Consider the following 20,671-nt stretch of genomic DNA (forward strand, 5'->3'; position numbering starts at 1 on the left):
TTCTCTTCACACCTGCTTTGACTGTCCATCTCTCTTTCATTTATCTTTTTCTATTTTTCATTATCTATTTCTGTGTTGTCTGGGCAAATTGTGTCTTCTAGAATTTTTGCTCCCTGAACTGAACTCTGCCTCCTACCTACTCTGCAAAAAATTCCTAGACTTTGTATAAGGTTTCTTTCTTCCTTAACTCTTATCACTGTCTTACCTAGAGCTGTTAGTTTACAACTGTTTGTTGTTGGGTTGATTTTTTCTTTGATTTTGATTAGCATATATTATACATATGTAATTGGTTTCATTATAACATTTTCACACACATGTACAATATATTTTGGTCATAGTCACCCCACTATACTCTCTCTCTCCTGGCCCACCACTCATATTGTTTCCTCCCCCTACAAATCTGTCCCCTTTATACTTTTATGATTTTGTTTTAATAATCAGTGCATTTCATTTGCATTACTTATAGGAAAATGGTGGTGAGTTACAGGTTCTGGGGTATCTTAATAGTGGCTGCACTGCTGATGGAAATGCCCTCTTATTCAGCAATCATTAACTGGGTAGAAATCATGGTGGGTTGAATTGGCACAAGCTCCTCACACTCAGGGATTAGTGGGCCAGACCTTGTGTAGGTCTTATGCTGGTAATCATAGCTCCTGTGAATTCAAGAGTGCAAACAGCCATGCTATGCTATGCTCAGTCTAAGTGTCCATTGACTAGGTTGTTAATATCATTGTCTTCTTCATTGGCCTAAAGTCAAAGGATAGTGTTTTAACCCTTTCTACAATTGCCCATGCCTTTTAACTGTGGTTCATTACAGAATACAAAGGCATAGGATGTTAATATCTGTACTTTCCCAACCCCAAGGGTGTTCTGAGCACATAGTTTTGTCCATCAGTGTAAGTTCATACGAGTGCTCAGATACTGGAGCATCCAGCTATAGTAGGAGTTGCAATCCCTAGAGCCATCTTTTAGTACAGCCAGTCCTCCCCTTTTGCAGGTGAGGAAACTGAGGCAATTAGAAGGAAAGCATCTCAGTGCCTAGCCAGGCACAATGAAGATTGTCTGAATGAACAACAAGTATCAGTTCTGTGGTATTGTGACCTGAGAAGTCAATACCACTGTTTTCTTCAATGTTCAGTGGGCTATAGTCAAGCAGTAGTCTACATAGATGGGACATTTTAAGAGACAATAACTGGCCCTTCATGGTTAATTCCTAATGCAGCTTCCTCAGTAAGGTAGGTCAGGGTTTCGATATAGCCGAAAGCAATCTGGGGTAAGGATCAAGACAGGTTGTTTTAATTAGCAACCTTCTTTGCCCTCTAAATGCTCAGGGATTTGTCCTCTGATCATGTTTGACCCCTTTAGCACTGATACCAAACTGGTGTGATCATATTTGCAGAGGATGAGTCAGAGATCAGGGAAGGCAGCTGACTCAGCAATGTTTTATGAGACACTTAGGAAAAAATTGTTGGAGTCCAGAAAGACAGTTCAGCCAGTAAAGGTGCCCTCCACCAAGCCTGAGCACTTGACTTTGATTCCTACTATCCAAGTAGTGGAAGGAGAGATCCAATTGATACAAATTGTTTTTTGACCTTCACATGTGCACATATACACCTCCCCTCCCCCACACACACAGTCAAATAAATATATTAAAATTTCTACAGTTGGTATTGAATTAATCTAGTCCCAGTTGCAGTAGGAAACTCTTTCTGCCTTGCAATGGGTCTGGCTTTGTCTGCTTTTGTAATCTGACATGAAAGTAGAAGCACACATGTCTGAAGAATCAGGCATTGTATGTAAATAATTTACATCAGCCTTTGTAGCCTAGTGGTAGAGTGCTTACATTGGATATGCTAGTTCCTGGTTTTGATTCTTGGAACCACTGGCTAAAACAAAAACAAAAAAACAGTTGTATTTGGGGATATGCTTGCTGGTATTGTTTTGAAGGGTTATAAGAGGTTTTTGTTTGTTGTTTGTTTGTTTGTTTTGTTTTTTCCAGGGTTTTCCTCTGTAGTCATTCATTAGCATCCTAATTAATAGACAGCATGCCTTTATTTTGCACAGAAGCTCCATATATTTGTGTTTGTCTCCTTTGTTTCTAAGCTAGAACTTTCCAAAAAGGCTTGGGAAAAGAGACTAAGCTGTAAGGCAGAGGAGAGAGATGACCCTCATGAAACAGCCCTTCCTGTTTCTCTTGCAGGCAGTGACTTGAATGATGGCCTGTGGCATTCCGTCAGCATCAATGCCAGGAGAAACCGTGTCACTCTCACACTGGATAATGATGCTGCTTCCCCGACTCCAGACACCTCCCGGCTGCAAATTTATTCTGGAAATAGTTACTACTTTGGAGGTAAATTCCCCAGCCTTTGAGACTTCAAATAAAAGGACAGGGGAATTATTTTACCATGTACTTTGTCAATTAGATAACGCTCCCTGTAGCCCTGCAAGCACACATCTGCATGCACCAAACAGTGAGAAACCCAAGCTTTAGACAACTGTAGCTACCATAAGCTATCTAGGGCAGTGCTGAGGATAGAAGGAACTGGGGGGCTACATGAGCTGGCATACATAACTCATCAAAGGAGATTCTTGTGACCACATAAAGCTCCTTGGTCACACTGGAAAGGCAAAGCTTCGCTGAATCCTTAAAAGGATCTGAGTGTCATCAAGTACATGGACAAGGGAAACTCAAGTGGAAGACACCACCAGCCTGCTCAGTCACCTAGGTTGCTCCCCTGCCACTTTATTTGTGAGCCTGGTCTCCCCTCTCCCATGTCTTGGAGTTCACCCACAATCAAGCAAGGAACAGAGAAAAGTGGCTAGGAGCTAGGGGGCTCCACAGGGAGAACCATTGCTATTTCTGAATGGCTGCTCTTTCTAATGTTTGCTGAGCCCTGACAACATCCCCCTTGACACAAACAAAAACAAACTGTGATAGACAAAGCTTATGTGACGTTTTACTATTTTTATAAATAAACACATGTTGAGTACTTTTTCAATTTTTATTTATTCTTCTATCATAAAATACATGCCATGCCATGTTGAGTATGTATCTTTTATTAAAAGAAAGAGTGCCCATTTCTGTAGCCTTGGTCTGTTTTACAGAAGCCATATCTAAAGCAGACAGTCCTCATGGCTCTCTGACCTCAAGCTCTTAAGATACAGTCCTTGGACTCACATTTCTAGAACACAGAGAGCACCCAAGCCCCATGCCCACTCTCCACACACAGTACTACATGCACACACAAACCTCATGCACAGTCTCCATACATATCATCATATGTACACACAACCCTCATGCACTCTCCACACACAGTACCACATGCACACCCAAACCCCAGGCACAGTCTCCACACACAGCACCATATGTGCACACAACCCCTATGCACTCTCCACACACCCAACCCCAGAACTCCACCACACTTTCCCCTATGAGAACAAAATGACCCTGCCCTAGAGCTGACAGTTCTTTCCCATGAGGTGACTGAAGACAAGCTTTGAAAACTAGCATTCACTAAAGAGTAGGCAAGCTGTCTCCCTGGGCAAAGACACTTGTTCAAACCAGAGGTCTTGAATTCTGTCCCTAGAACCCATAGTGGGGGAAGAGAATGGGCTCCATACCTCTGTCCTTTGGCTTCCACAGATGCATGGCTGCACATGCTTATCTGGACCCTTTTGCTCACACATAATAATAAAAAATAATAATAGCAATTCATCATAGACTGTAGTTCCCTGGAGTCTCCCACATACTAATCATACGCTTTACAGAGAGCTGCACCCCAAACACTGCAGTCTCTTAGCTCCAAAATCTACTAATCATCCATTTCTTCTCAAGAAAAATATATGGAAGGTTTGAGACACAAAAGGGTCTTTGCACAGGTACAGAATTAATATGTAGTGCTTCCATGGAAGGGAGCAATGTGGAACAAGATTAATGAGGTTGGATTTTAGCATGAGGAATTGACACTGTCCATCACCTACAATCACCACTAAACCCACAGCAGTAGCCTGTAGTTTTAGGTGATAATATTTCCATATGATAGATAATAAGGCTTCTATTTGTTGAAATAAAATAATCTGTAGGTTGGAGAGCTAGCTCAGTCATAAAGTGCTTACTATATAAGCATGAGAACCTGTGGTTGGATGCCCAGAGCCCCCAGAAAGACAGCTTTTGTAGCACATGTATGTAATCCTCAAGTAACTCATGCCAGTGAACCTGCTGTAAACAGTGGCAAACAGAAAACCCATCCTCAGACAAGGTAGAGAGCACCAAGTCCTGTAGTTGTCCTGAAATATCCCTGGATAGGTTGTGGTGCCATTTACACACCCATATTCATATACATTGTCACTCAAAGGTTAATAAAGTCATAATAATCTGTAGACAGCTATAGAGACAGTGCCTATATGAAGAAAATTCAAATCTGTGTTCACTGCAGCCCCCTAGTGAAAACCAATGAATGGAAACAAATGCAGGGCAATGTTGCCATGCTCTGAACTCCAAGTTGTGCATTATTTTAGCAATGGAGAAAGAATGATGGTCAGGAATTTATTTGATGGTAAAATGGCTTTGAATAATCATGTTACAATAATCATCTGAAATATCACAGAGGCAAAATGGTTCTCCTCTCCCAGCAAGAAAATTGCTAAATTCTGGGTGTGTTTCCATGGGTGCTAGTCTTAGAATGTGAAGATTTATCCTTGATTTGAACAGTGTTTAAAGAAACCCTCACACACAGACTGTAAACTTAAGGAAGGTGAAAAATGAGCTTCAGCAATAATAGTCAACTTCCATAAATTCTCTCTACAGCTTCAATTAGAAGTTGCAGCATCTCTTCATTTTATAGTGTTCCCGTGAGCTGTTAACCAGCTGCTGGGCTTCAACTCCGCAGTGACTGTCTATTAGAGATGGCTGAAATAATTCCCCATTATTTATGGCTTATTGCTGTGTTTTCAAGATCACATTCCCATATGCTCTGAACCTATTAAAACCACCGAGATGGAGTTTGTAAGAACACTCATTCTCATCTACCTGCATGGTCTTCACCCATCTTAATGAGGAGTAGGTTGTCCTGGCTGCAGGTGATGCTAAACAGGGGCAAAGCATTTTTATCTCTAAAGAACACTCCTTAAGAGGCGTGGTGTTAACCTTTTGTATGTGCTATTACGGCCTATAACTATGTGCACTTAAGCCAGCAGTTCTCTTAACGTCTGGATTGGTTTTGCACAGCATGTGAAAAATCCTGTCTGGCTTCTAAGAGTACCTTTCTCGTGAACTAAGCCTGTTAATGCTCCGCAATTAACCAGACAATTACTCTGCTGCCATCCTTAGCAAAGCGTGATTTCCTTAGAAAGAAAGTGTAATTCAGAATGGCAATGTGAATTTAGATGTGTGTTTCGAGACAGAACCAACATTTCCAAGCACTTAACAATATGTGAACAATATGTGATGGATGTCACTCAAAAGGAAGACAAATAGGTTTCCAGTAGGAAAGAAAGTGTGTGTGTGTGTGTGTGTGTGTGTGTGTGTGTGTGTGTGTCTCAGTTGGTAAAATGCTTGCCATGTAGGCATTAGATTCTGAGTTTGGATTTTCAGTACCTATAAGATCCTGGGCATTGCAGGAAACACCTTGAATCCTAATGCTGAGATAAATAGGCTCCAAGTTCTGGAGGCTCACTCAAATTCCTGCCTAACCATGTCAGCAAGCTCCAGATTGGGTGAAGGGACACTGTCACAAAAAGTAACTTGAAGAGTGAAGGTGGCTTACTGGAGCTCAAAACCAGCCAGTGTAGATAAATGAGTGAGCACTTGGTTCACAAAGAGACCTTATCTCAAAAAAGAAAATGGAAAGTGGTTAAAAAAAAAAAGAAAAAGAAAAAATAAAAGAAAGTAAAGCAATGACATAACTGATATCAACCTCTGGCTTTTACTGGTGCCCACATGAAATATTGTATGTGTGTGCATGTGTGCAAACGCGCGCGCGCGCGCGCGCGCGCACACACACACACACACACACACACACACACACACACACACACACTCACACACCAAACCACACCACACCACACCAACACAAACACATAGTGGGAGTTAAGGTAAAAGTTATAGCAAAGATATTCCCTTTGGCACTTTTTTTTACTTTTTAGTGACTGAATTATACCCATTTTGCATAATTTCTGCCCATTGTCCTGAGCTATGATATACAACAAAAGTGTGTCCTGCTGTGAATAAAAAAGTGCCCAAATAATTAGACCTCAAGGTCTTCCATCAATAGGTTTCCAAAGCAATGACAGATCATTTCAGTGTTCTTCATCTTTTTTCTCTGTCCCACAGGGTGCCCCGACAATCTCACCGAATCCCAATGCTTAAATCCCATTAAGGCTTTCCAAGGCTGCATGAGGCTCATCTTTATTGATAACCAGCCCAAGGACCTCATTTCAGTTCAGCAAGGTTCCCTGGGGAATTTTAGTGATTTACACATTGATCTGTGTAGCATCAAAGACAGGTAATTATTGTTTCGTCTCCTCTGTTCCCCCACCCCTTCCTGTTCTCACTGTTCTAAATATGAGTTTCTTTAAGCAAAATTCTAATCCACTGACATTAGCCACATTAGACATAATTGAGTCACCTAATGGAAAATATTTCTGAAAGGATTTCAGGCCCAGAGAAAAACAGTTTAAATTAGTTGAGTCTCTCTTCGTGTTGACTTGCAGTAAATGGGATATGCAAATTAAATCAAAATACAAATTTGTGAAAGGATTAAAATTTTATGCATAAACAACATTTGATTACTTTGAAGTTAAGAGTAAAGCAGAAATGAGGGAGGAATTACTTCTTCCCTAACCATTTCATTCTTCGACTACTGTGGGTAACCTTCCTACAATGGCACAATTCTTTAGGAAAGCTACAGTTAAGTGTTTGGCAATGCTCAACATGGATGTCCTCAGTTGGCTACGGCTGGTACTAGCTGCTACCAACCCTACCCAAAGACCAGACAGTAGGCTTTTTTATTCTGCAACCCAGAGATCTAACATGATGCTCAGTTTCCAGTTGTATCTCTCTTGGGATTTGGCTTTTGTTATGTTGGAAATTTCTAGATTTAAACTCAGAAAAACAAAGAGAATGGATAGTGAAATTCATCAGGATTTCTCCATATTCTTTTTGTAGCACCTGCTTCATTCTTCTAATTCTGCTTCCCCCTCTTGGAATATCAATGAGCCAGTGGGTAAATAAGATTTGTTAAGTGTTTACACATATGCTGGTATTAGAAATCCCTGGCTACATTAATTAGCTATTGCTATCAACTCAAATATACCTGTGAAACATGTGGTACCAATAAGGACATATGATACTAGTAAGTTGTTACCACTGTGAGAATAAAGAATGAGACTGAGGAAGTTTGAGTATGTGATTGAAATATATCTTAAAGAATAAGGCAAAATCATGCTCGCCAAAGGTGAGAGCAGACAGAAGCTAGGAGGAGGAGACATTGCCAAAGAACTGCATGGAAACAGAACATGGTTCACAAGAATTATCAATTCAAAATGATTTGGGTTTTGCGTTTAAAATCTCTAGTTCTGGGATGCATTTTATAACTAACAGCATATGATAATTTTCTTGGCAACATTTATTTCCTGAGTAGCAAGTAACTAATGGTTTGTCTTGCAATTTGACATGTCATAGGTTCAGTTGCTATAGTTCAGTGCCTTGGTCATGGAGAGAAGGTACATTGCTTCCATACAGATGGGAATGTGGACCTGGAATCATCACAAAGAAGGCCTTTGTGCTTGCAGAGTTTGGTTCCATGCTGTGTGTGAGAATTAAGAAGGAACACCATCAGACTTGGTGGCTAGAAACATGAGTTGGGAAAAATGTAGGGCAGAGTTAAGGGAGTTCGGGAGGTGAGTGTCCCAGTCCAGGGGAAAAATGGTAAAAACATCAGGTACCTTTCCTGGGTTACATGGGAAATCAGCCATACAGAAAATAGTCTCTGCTAATGCTGGAAATGACTGCTCTAATTAGATGGAACATAACACACATTTCTTATAATAAATACCATTTCACATGGGATCACCAACACAACACACTGACTTTTTTTTTCTACACTGACTTCCTGATCTTCATGCCTTTTTCCCCCATTTGACCAGATGTGAAAGTGGGTAATAAAATGTGTACTTCATTAAAATGTGCTAATTTAGAAATCTCCAAATCAAAGCTATTACAGTGAATGGCTACCACCCCAAGTCTATATTCTCAGCAAGGGAGAAGCTTCCAAATCCATCAGCTGGTGTAGTATTTTACGTGCTGCAGATCAATACAGGGGCATTTGTCAATTGAGATCTCTTTGATACCTTAATATACAATCAAGGAAGCTCTCATTATTTTTGATTACATGAAAGTCATTGCCACCTACCCTGCATCAATACTTTTGTGTAATTGTAGTCTTGAGTAATTATATTACATACAATTGTGTTTTGGTTAATTGTATAATGAGGAATGTGTTTCATTTAGTGGGTAAATGGTATGTTTCTGTTGATTTGCAGTCACTTTCTCTAACAAAATGGAAAACTGCAGCCAAAGCTTTGTTTGATCTCTGACTGATCTAATTTACACTTGTTTGACATCGGTGATGAGTGTGTGGGGAACTGGGGATTGTTACAAAGGCAGGTGTTTCCTGACTTTTGTGTTTTCTTTTATTTTTTGTAATAAAGATAAATGTCTCAGTAAAAGTGCATAGATATTTAAAGTAGGAGGAACAATAGATATGTAAAATATAGAGGCCAGAGGTCAGGCAAGGAGAGAAAAGCCTCACTGCTTGGGGGGGAAGCAGACACAGGGTTCTCTGGGTCTCCCTAGCCTGCTGAAGAGGTGAGAGTCAGGTTCAGGAAAAACCTCTCCAGTGTTCTACTTTCCATGTGTCAGTCAGTGTGAACTTGTTAGCCAGCCAGTACAAACTTTTCTGCTAGTGATGGCTGGGGTGGGAGAATGACTCTGGAGGAAGTTTCCCACCACTGCTCCAAGGAGTGTCTTTTCTTGGACCTCAGATACTATGGTCTCTATCCTTGCCTTCTATGTGCTTTTCTGCCTTCACAGTGTAATGTGGCCTACTTACATCTGGGATTTTATTTCCTTGTTCTCAACTGTGCTTCTTACACATTTTTTTATCTTTTTTTATTTGAATTAGAAACAAGATTGTTTTATATGTCACTCCCTGTTCCCACTCCCTGCCTCCTCCCCTACAACTCCTGCCCAACTAAAACCCTACCTACCTACCTACCTATCACATATCCATTCTGCTCCCCAGGTAGGGTGAGGCCTTCCATAGGGAGTCATCAGAGTCTATCATATCCTTTGGTATAGGGCCTAGGCCCACCCCTGAGTGTCTTGGCTCAGGGAGTATCCATCCCTCTATGTGGATTGGGCTCCCAAAGTCCACACCTATGCTAGGAATAAGTACTCAACTACTACAGGAGGTACCATAGATTTCCGAGGTCTCCTCATTGAAACCCATGTTCCTGGGGTCTGCATCAGTCCCATGCTGGTGTCCCAGCTGTCAGTCTGGGGACCAAGAGCTCCCCATTGTTCAGTTCAGCTGTTTCTGTGAGTTTCACCAGTCTGGTATGGACCCCTTTGCTCATTACTCGTTCTTCTCTGCAACTGGATTCCAGTTCAGTTTAGTGATTAGCTGTGGGTGTCTGCTTCTACTTCCACAAGCTGCTGGATGAAGGCTAAAGGATGGCATATAAGACAGTCATCAATCTGATAATCAGGGGAGGGCATTTAAGGTAGCCTCTCCTCTGTTGCTTAGATTGTTAGCTGGTGTCGTCTTTATAGATCTCCAGACCTTTCCCTAGTGCCTCATTTCTCTGTAAACCTAAAATGTCTTCCTCTATTATAGTATCTCCTTTCTTGTTTTCTTCTATTCTTCCCCCCATTAAACCTTTCTGCTGCCTCATGTCCTTTTCACCCCTTCTTTCCTCCCCTTCTCATTCTCCTAGCTTCCTCCCCCTCCTCCCGTGCTCCCAGTTTGCTCAGGAGATCTTGTCCCTTTCCCCTTCTCCAGGGGACCATGTATGTCTCTCTTATGGTCCTCCTTGTTTACCAGCTTCTCTGGCAATGTGGATTGTAGGCTGGTAATCCTTTGTTCTATGTCTAAAATCCACATATGAGTGAGTACATACTACGTTAGTCTTTTTGTGATTGGGTTACCTCTCTCAGAAAGGTTTCTTCTAGTTCCATCCATTTTCCTGCAAATTTTAAGATTCCATTGTTTTTTTTTCTGCTGAGTAGTACTCCATTGTGTAAATGTACCACATTTTCTCTATCCATTCTTCAGTTGAGGGGCATCTAGGTTGCTTCCAGTTTCTCCTCGACACATAATTATCAAAACCCCAAGCATACAGAATAAAGAGAAAATATTAAGAGTAGCAAAGGAAAAAGGTCAAGTAACATATAAAGGCAAACCTATCAGAATTACACCTGATTTTTCCATGGAAACTCTGAAAGCCAGAAGGTCCTGGATAGATATTCTACCCACACTAAGAGACCACGGATGCCAGCCCAGACTACTATACCCAGCAAAGCTTTCAATTAATATAGTTAGAGAAAACAAGATATTCCATGACAAAACAAGATTCAAACAATACATATCCACCAATCCAGCCCTACAGAAAGTTCTGGAAGGAAAACTGCAGCCCAAGGAAGGTAACTACAACCAGAAAAAATATAGGCAATAGATAATCCCACTTTACCAACAGTGATAAGAAAATAAAAAGGATGGAAACCCACACATAGCTTCTTACAAATTTAAATGTCTTTATGTTGGTCATTTTCCAGGAAGTTGAATATGGGAAGGCCATGTCAGTCTTCAAGAGAAAACAAATACATTTTTAAAAATCTTTTGTGGCTCCCCTGGGGATTCTTACAGGCCCTTTGGAATGGTGCTTGCAAACTGGTAGGTTCTGCTTCTTAGGAGTTGTTTAAAAGCAGCCTTTGGAAGGACATTTTATGGCTGGAGAGGTGTTTTATTAGTTAGGAGAACTTGTTTCACATGTGTGCGTCCTGAGTTCAGATCCCAACACCCATATAAGCAAGGTAACACATGACCACTTTACCTCTAGTGTGGTGGGAGATTGAGCTGGAAAGTTCCTGGAGCTTGCTAGCTGCCAGCATAGATATAAAAAGGAACAACAAAGCCAACCAACATAATTCCTGTGATATCCAGTTCAAGGAAGGACCCTGCTTTGGACAAATATTAGAGAGGGACACCTGACACGCTCCTCCTGCCTCCACACTGTTCATAGGCATGTATACGCTCACATACATGCATATAACACACACAACAAATAATGTTGGTAAACCTTTGTTAAGACTTTACAGACACTGGTTTTTATTCAGCTTTCTGGAATGCCAGGAAAATTTTGGATGTCACAAGTCCCATTCCCTGTGAACTGCCCTCATACAGCAATAATATTGGGGAAGGTTCTTGAATATCATCCAGCCCTTGTCCCAAACATACAGAAATGGACATCACATGGAGTGTGCAAAATCAATTATGGAAGCAGGGGGTATTTTGCCCTGGTCTCTGCTATTGTATTCTAAGCATTTTCTATTCCCTTTAAAAATGCAAACCATTTGCTTTTTCCACTGGGTGGATCACACACAAAACAGTGTATTCGCTTTTCTGCAGCCAAATATGTTATAGAACAGTTTCCCCTCCATATCTGTTTTTTCTTTCTCCTAGCACATTTTCTACTAAGAAAAGCATGTGTCTCGCTCTCTGGTCAAGATTCTTAGCTTCTCAGCTTGAGCATGGGGAGCCACAAACACAGAGGATGCGAAAACATTATGTTGGATAACCTCCACAAACAGATTCTTGATACATCCCACCCCATGTGTGGGTGTGTGTTAAAAACAGTGGGTAATATAAAAAGATTGCTTTGCTGGGTAATACATATGTCTGAGCACTTATCTAAAATGGAAAGACTTTATATCAGGTGCCAGGAAAGGCACGGCAAGGGAAATGCCCACATAATCTAAGCTCCTCTCTCTAACTGAGAAATGCTAAAATATGGTATTCTCCCTTCATGCATGAAATGGGGCCAAAATAAAAAGAGGCTAATCTCTGCTGTTTTTGTTGTTGTTGTTGTTTATGTTTTTTTGATACATTTTTGCCCTGTTTCATGGAGGAAAAGGAAAGGTTGTAATTTATACAGTAATTCCTAAATAAGCATTCTTTAAATATTATTTTCTTTGACTCTCTCCACAGTCCTACAAAGCCCAAGCGGTTCTTCAAGTGCAGCTAATGCACAGTATCACAGTGTACAGTGCAATGTGTTCGAGAGGAAATTTCTAGGGCTAGGAGATAGTTTTGCAATCAAAGCCCTTGCTGCTCTGGGAGACGACTGGTTTTGATTCCCAACACCTGTGTTGGTGGCTTATAACCACTTGTACCTCTAGCTCCAAGAGATCTGACTTCTCATGGCCTCCATGGGTAACCTGCCCTCCCATGCATAGTTCTACTCAAATACATACATACCATTAAAAAAAAACAAAATAAATTTTAAAGGTGTTAGTTAGGGACATGCCTGCAATTTTGAGAATTTCTGTTGATTCTTAGGGACACTCATGTTTGAGATCTGTGGGGTTTTCACCCGTGCCCAAGGAAGTTCACCAACTGCTTGTTCAAGGTCTCATGTTTAGTGGTCATGAGAGCCAGATTCAACTTGAATGTTTGCCAGTTCCAGAGTTTATGGTTAGTGTGCAGGGCTGGCTGCTAAAATTCCAGGGAAGAGAAAAGGTTTGGGTAGCCAGATCAAGTAAAGGAAGGTGCCATCAAGGAAGGAGGAACCTGAGGAGTGGGATGGGTTTAGGGAGGTCAAGGAGCATGGTCCAGGCATTTGTTGTAGATGACATAGTGTGGGACTATGGGAGGTGTTGAGCATCTGTGTGCGTGATCAGAAGGCTACCCCTCTTAACAGCTGTGCCTAGCAAAGAATGGAAGTCAAGACCAGGAGAACTTGCCAGAACAACAAAAATGTCTGCAATCTGACTAAGAGTCAAATGAATAGCTAATCTTTAAATAATACTTGCTATGAGCCAGAACAAGTGTTTGTGTGTGTGTGTGTATGTAGACCTAACAGTACTGATTATCATTAACTACATTTCCTAATAATGAGTTCCAGACACAGAGACACTAAGTAACCTTCCCCGGGCCTTAGAGTCAACATGTAGCAGAAAGAGCTACATATCAACAAATCTGCTTGGAGAGAATTGGGCTGTTTCTCCAGGGTGCTCCCTCTAACATGCAGAGACCAGGAAACCCAAACACTTTGGCAGGAATGTGTAGCAAAAAGTGATGAGTTTCTATGTCGGGTCAGAAATCACACCACGTAGGAGCTGGAAAGACCATTCAGTTGGCAATGTACTTGCTACCAAAGCATGAGGACCCGGGTTTGGAATCCTGCACCCATATAAGTCAGTCAGAGTGGTATACTTAGAGGCCCAGCATGGGGAGGACAGAAGGATCCCTGGTATTCTCTGGCCAGATAGTCACCCTAAATCAGTGCAGATTCACTAAGGAAATTGTCCTCAAAATAAAAGTGGTATGTAGAATGATTGAAGGAGACCAACACCATTGATCTCTGTTCTCCACGTGCACCACACACATGAGTACCTCTGTCTTCAACTACATGTACATGCATGCCCAAGAACAGTAGTTTCTGTCCAGGCTGCTCCTTGTCACAGCCTTGTGAAGAATATACTCATACCCAGAACATTCCGAGCTATAAGGTTTTCATTCAAAATGTTTGGCTTTATGGAGTTCTTGAAATGTTTATAGAAGGGAGGAACTTCTTAATTAGCCTGGAAGGACTGTGGCATGTAGGTAGACTCTGAGCTACTTCAGTATGGGCAGTCCATTTAGAAGTCAGAAAGAACATATTGAATCCTCCTCTGTTCTTTATAAGGGTGTTCTCACACCCTCACCTTACACTTCTTTACCCATGGATGGAGAAGTGGGGCTTCTAAGAAACAGGAACCTGATCTCATTACTGTAAATTTGCTTGAAGAAAGGCATCTGTGTTCTCTTATCAACCTGATCACCCTTGTCAGTCCTTTTAAACAAGAAACATTGGTCTATTTGTTGATAAAGTGTCACTTTCTTCTTCAGCAAAGGAAGGTCACTGTTGTGGTTTGAATGTAAAATTTCCTCCACAGGCACATGAATTAGAACATTTGGATCCCAGTTGGAGGTGCTGTTTGGGAAGGTTGGGAGAGGGAGCCTTATTGGAGGAAGAGGATCACTGGGGCTAGGCCTTGATGACTGACAGCAGGACCTATTTCCTCTTGCCTTCAGCTTCCCTACTATAGAGCCAGTATGACCAGCTACTTCCTGCTCCTGTCAGAACCTTTTTCTGCCACTGTGGATTGTATCCCCTTGAACAGTAAACCAGAAACAACCCTTCCTATCTTAGTTTCCCTCCTGTCAGATATTCTGTCATAGCAATGAAGAAAGGAACTAAGGTGGACACTGAGTGGGACACTAAGGGTGGCACTTCACACTTTCCCATAAGATGTTTCCCTCAGCTACTGACAGTCTGAAACACTAGTGCTTAAACAAAGACACAAAAATGGCCTGGATATTATAACACGAGCTTGTTTTAAGGCCTTTTTTTGGCAAATGAGGTGCAGAGTGGATGTGCTCAGAGCACCCAGAAAGCTGCTGTCAAGAGCTGCCTGCACTGCCTTCCAGAGAAATACCAAGAAAGCCAGTTTCTGAAACACAGAAGCCAAGGAAGCTTTTGCTATAGATGGAAATATGAAAAAAGATGACTTTACATTCTCAAGTCACTTCTATGGGGGCAGAAACATTTCTAAATTAATAATTAGAAGACAAAAGTGTCCTCTGTATTGATCTCTTCCCAAGATCAATACTTCAATAAACCTTCATCTGACACTCTGATAAGGGCTCCCCTTCTGTTTATCATGCTAAAGAGGCTCCTGGCTACACAGCCAATGTAACATCTAGTTTCTTCCTTATCTTCCTTGATTTACACTCTTTGGACCCAAGAGGGAAAGTGTTCATCCCAAAGGAAACACCGATTGCCATTGTCAGTATCAGTAACAGATATAGTTGGAAGGAAAAGTAGTTGAATAATTTAAGTTGGTGAGGAAATTGGATCTGGCCTCCTCAAAAGGTGTCTACCTATTGCTGCTATGAAAAATAAATTTATAAATTAAGCATTTTGGTTTTGAATTATGATCTGCCAAAGAAGTTGACAGAACACAAGTAAGACCTTGTTCATTTATCTGTGACAGGGACTCCTTAAAATGTTTTTGATGGTTAATTAACTAATTAATTAAATTTGAGACACAGTTTCCTAAAGCCCAGGCAGGTTTCAAACCCTCTGTATAACCAAGGATGAACTTCTATTACTCATCCATGCTTCTACTGCCACCTCCCAGGTATGTCATCATGCCTAGCATGAGCAGAGCCAGATCACAGACAGGACTTTATGAACTCTAGCCAAGTACTCTATCCTCCGAGTCTCTTCCCCAGTCCTGATAATGACATAGGCTTCTGCGTGCCTAGCAAGATCCATCTGCTCAGATATCATTGTGGACTAGGTGTCATCACCATCATTTTGATTCTTCAAATGCTTAAAGGAAGTGCTGTCTTTCTACTTGTGAGATAGGGGAACTGGTATTAACACACACTGCCTTACCCTACAATAGAATCAAACTCTAGTCAGTGAGGTGGTGGATAAAGTTTCTGCTATTTACATTTTGACTCAAGTTTGCACATATCAAACCATTTCACCCTTTTCTAGACAGCTGTCAGTGTTCAGAGGGATAATACATACATCGTATAATTAGAAGTTTGTTCAAACCAAATGTAGATATCATTATTCTTTCATGTTTCTTGGAGTTTGGACAAGGATTTACTGGGAGCAAGAGAGAAAGTTCTTCAGGTTCAAAGCAATGGGTTGGGCTCCATGGTGAGCAGCATGCACATGCCAGGTTTAGAACCCTGACAGGTGCAGCAAAGACTCTACTTCCTTGAATAATTTACCTACAAACATAACTTAGTGTATCTTCTGGACACGCGATTAATGTTTTTGTTTGAGTATGGGAAATAGGTTTCAAATTTTCCCTAGAGGTTTACCTTCACTTTAAAAATATCCCTTCAACATGGTTTACAAGGCTCCTGCAAAGACTTCTATTCCAATACTAGAAAATTCCATAGACTAAGTGGAAGTCACTTCAACACTGAGAAATATGCAGGAACAGCCAACCAAAAGCAGAGAATGGCTTGAGAGAAAGGAGATCAAATCAAAGTATTTGGGTCTCCAAGCAATGCAGGACTAACCTCATGGAATGTCTACCATATCCAGAACACTACTGGCTTCATAGTAAAAACAGAAAATATCAAAAACACCCTTCTACCTGCTTTTTCACATTTTAAAAGACAGCTTTTGATGGAAATAGTCAAGTAGGGGGGACTGTCCTTCATTTGACTAAGAAAACTTGAGGTTCATAAAGATTTGACAAATAGTGGAGGAAATGGCTCATTTGGTTACATGTCCCATTTGCAAACATGAAGATTTGAGTTCAGTCCTCACAGCCATGTTAAAAGGCTGGACATGTTAGAAAGTTGAGTATTTTCCAGGGGAGTTAGAGATAGGTGGATCACTGGGACTAGCATAATATGAATGTTTTAATCTAAACACTTTAACTCAAAGTAAGGTAGATAACACCTAAAGAATGACATTTGAGATTGTCCTCTTGTCTTCACATGCACTCAAACACATATGCATAATGCATGCATATGCACATGTGTACACATGCACACACACATACACACATACACACATACACACACACACACACACACACACACACACACACACACAAACACAACACACATTTGACCATAGTGCTCACACACAAAATGAATTCTAGAATCCTAATTAGCCTTGTACATGATGTATTCACTCACAATGTGGTGTTCTCCATTGAGTCCTGACTCACCTGGCTCCCATTTGCTAAGAGATCACTTATGTTCTGTAAATAGTGATCTTTGGTCTTGTCAAATCTTTCATTCCAACCTATTTGTATGCCAGGTTCATTTCCTTGTCCTGCAATAGAGGGGTAAACAAGGACGAGTGTCTTTGATACTGGAGTGTATGTTCTGAATTCTGCCATGCTCTGACTTGCTGGTACCCTTGGTTATATGAGGTCGGCTTTCACTAAAATGGAACATTCATTCACTCACGTATAGTATTTGGTGCATCTCAGTTGCCAGGTTCCTTGGTGATAGTTGGGAATGTAGTTGAGTACTGAACATAGTCAAGTCAATGATCTCTGTTTTCAGACCATTGTTAAAGTTGTTACAGAATACATATTGTTATTGTTATTTCTTCTTCTTCTTTTTCTTCTCCTCCTCCTTCTCATACTTTCCCTTCTCATTCTTTTTCTTTTCTTCCCCTTTTTGAGACAGGATCTCACTACATAGTGCAGGCTGGCTCAGATGTAACCCTCTAGTTAAAGTAGGCCTGGAATTGAATTTATAATAACCCTTCCACTGTAGCCTATACAATTATAGGATTGTAGAATGAGACAGTATGCCTGGTGAAGAAACAGAATCTGACCAAATAATTATGGAAATAATCCTACGATTTCAAATTGGAAATGCAACTTGTAGATACAATAAAGCATTAGAAGATGGTCTGAAATGAAGACTGGTGTATATTGGTATCAGGAAGATCTGATAATGGATGTCCCTCTCATAAAACTCTATAGAAATAGTTGTTCAAAAGTCACTGTCAATCGCTGCCAATGAATTCTGAGAGATTATACAACTCTGGTAGAGGGCTCTGCAATGTGTTCTTCGGGAGTTTCTGTTTGATGTGAATCTGAGGGGCCTGAGTGAAGAGTTATATTCTCCTTTCAGAGGAACTTTCCTTTTGTAAGATTTTATTTTATGTGCATTTTGGTGTTTTGTCTGCATTCATGTTTGCTTGAGGGTGTTGGATAGCCTTAAGCTGAAGTTACATACAGTTGTGCAAAGCCATGTAGGTGCTAGGAATTGAATCTGAGTTGTCTGGAAAAGCAGCCAGTGCTTAACCAATGAGCCATCTCTCCAGCCCCTCTTAGGAACTTTCTAATGGGAATTTTAGCTAAAAGTAAATATCCTAAGTGTCCTCATAATTGTTAACTTGTTAGAATCTAAACTCCCTAACAGACAAACCTTTTGCATGTCTGCCAGTGAATTTCTAGATTGAGGTAACTGATGTGGAGAGACTCACTCTGAATGAGAATAGCACTATCACATGGGCTGGGGTCAGGAACTGATTTTAGAGGTTAGTGATTGGAACACATTCATCCATAGCTACTTGCTGACTTTACCAACAATGTCACCAGCTGTCTCATATACCTGCTGCAATGCCTTCCCCATCATTTGAGGGTGGACTGTACCCTCAAACAGTGAGCCAAAGTAACCCATCTGTCCGTAAGTGGTTTGGGGTAGGGATTTGGTCACTTCACTGAGCCAAAACAACAACAACAATAATAATAATAATAATAATAATAATAATAATAATAATAATAATCTGTTGTTTTTTGAAATCCAGAGTATATATAGAGCTCTCATGTCTGCTATAGTACCTCCCACTTCCTTTTCTGCCTCCTCCCCAAACCCTTCCTTGGCCACAATGGTTAAAGGGCTTGCCTTCTCCTAATTAGTTCCACCTACATTCCACCAAACATGAAAGGTAAGGCCTGCCTATGTAGTCAAAGTCAACACCAGAGTGTAAGCAGGGTATTTCAGCTGGCCATTTTGTAAGATCCAAGTATTTGAAATTGACAGGAAGAATAAACATTGTAAAGGTCACTCCAATTAGCAGGCTTACTCATGCTAAACTGAAATTCTGGAGTTTGTGTATGGAAGAGTCTCATACTGGTGGAGGGAGGATGAGAGCTGTTTGGCAGTGGTTTGAACAAGTAGTGAGGTGAGGGTACAAATTATTGTTGTTTTCAGTGATGTTAAATAATTGCCCAACAACTACAGCATCTCAGAACCACAGGAAGTCAAACACTAGGAAAGAGCAGCACATTCTCAGAGCTCTAGTCAGCATCCCTGTTGTATTCTCCTCTAATTCACACTCAACACCATTAAATCATGACACATAAGAAGAGGCACCAAGCATAAGATGCCACCATGAATGGAGACGGAAAGGAGCTCCATCCGAAAAAATGCTTTCCAGTACAAGCATGAGTCCTGAGTTTGAGTCCCAGGAACCACCCAAAAATGCCAAGTGTGGTGGCATATGTGAGATCCCAGCTCAGGGGAGATAGAGACTGATGGATCCCAGAGGTTGTTACAACAAGTAGCCTGGTTGAATTGCTAAGTTCTCTGTAAAAGTGAGAAACTGTCTTTAAAAAAACATAAGATTTAAATTATCCTGAGGAATGACAGGCAAAGTTGTCCTCCAGTCTCTACATACATATACTTACAGTCATGCATACACACATGTACATGCAAACACACACACACACACACACACACACACACGATGTTGTTATCTAGATGTTGTTAAATTATGGGTACATGTTTTAGATATGGAAATAAAGTAGCAGGGGATGACTCCCTTTGACAGTATTCATCCCTAAATCATGCTCCCACTTCCCTAAAGGTGCTTTTGCTACTTTAATACAAATAGAGCTGGTTTTGATTATGTGTGTTGGCGTCTATGCAGCATGTGCCCATATGTGAGGGGATGCACAGGTACATGTGTATCCTGAAGACTGTCTTCCCCAGTCACTTTCCACCTTGGTGTTTTTGAGACAGAGTCCCTCTCTGAACCCGTACTTTACCAGTTTGGCTACTGGAGACTGATTGCCTGGCTATTACCAGTACTGTCAGAAAGAACTAAAACTGTACCCATGCCCTGCTTGCCCCAGAGCCCCAAGCCCCCAATAATCCACATTGTTCTCTCCTTGTTTGGCTAGATTTCCTTTACTGTAATCAATACTTGCATTTTGCTTTCTGTAAGAGAGTTCTTGATGTCAAATGATACATTCTGCTGATACCAGGCTTTGCAATGGGTTATAACTTAACAGTAAAGACTTTTAACAGTATTTGCTCTCTGTGGTTGGGGATGAACCACACAGGAAGTCTCCACCAGTGAACAGTATCCTTTGGGGTTGGCTAAAGTATTTACTCAAGATGAAAAGTGAATTTGAAAAATACCCACCTAAAACCCTTCAAACTGGGGGAAGGATGAGAATTGGTTGGTAGAGATTTGCACAAGTAGTAAGGAAAGAACACACATTACTGAGGTTTTCAGTGCTAGTAAATAATTCCCCAACATCAGCAGCCTGTCAGTACCACAGGAAGAGAAGCTTAAAGAGAATTTTCACAGCTCAATCCAGACTCTGTGATGCACTCTCCTGAAATATGCACTCAACACAATTGAATAATGGCATGCCATCTAAGAGTTAGGAATTCAGCCCTTCACCTCTTTCTCATCTTGAAATTTTCCCACATGGTTAGTGCCAGATATTGCTCTATCTGAAAAGCAAGAACGCCTCATAAAAGCACCACTGGAGCCAGCTGTCATTATTCACGTGGTGTTAAGTGCTCCTTCTGTAACCACTAGATAGCAAGAGTAT

At 41.0% G+C, this 20,671-nt stretch overlaps 1 protein-coding gene across 3 annotated transcripts in view; it reads left to right on the plus strand.

Annotated features, from left to right (window-relative positions):
• Cntnap5 (contactin associated protein family member 5) overlaps positions 1-20,671 on the plus strand; it is an 897,862-nt gene that overhangs the window by 494,369 nt on the left and 382,822 nt on the right. For all 3 annotated transcript variants that reach the window (XM_035445443.1, XM_035445444.1, XM_035445445.1), the window contains exons 9-10: positions 2,201-2,350; positions 6,332-6,503. In XM_035445443.1, coding sequence (XP_035301334.1) covers positions 2,201-2,350; positions 6,332-6,503 — 322 coding nt within the window. The remainder of the gene's footprint in view (positions 1-2,200; positions 2,351-6,331; positions 6,504-20,671) is intronic.

Source organism: Cricetulus griseus, chromosome 5 (assembly GCF_003668045.3).
Source record: "Cricetulus griseus strain 17A/GY chromosome 5, alternate assembly CriGri-PICRH-1.0, whole genome shotgun sequence".
Lineage (NCBI taxonomy): Eukaryota > Metazoa > Chordata > Mammalia > Rodentia > Cricetidae > Cricetulus > Cricetulus griseus.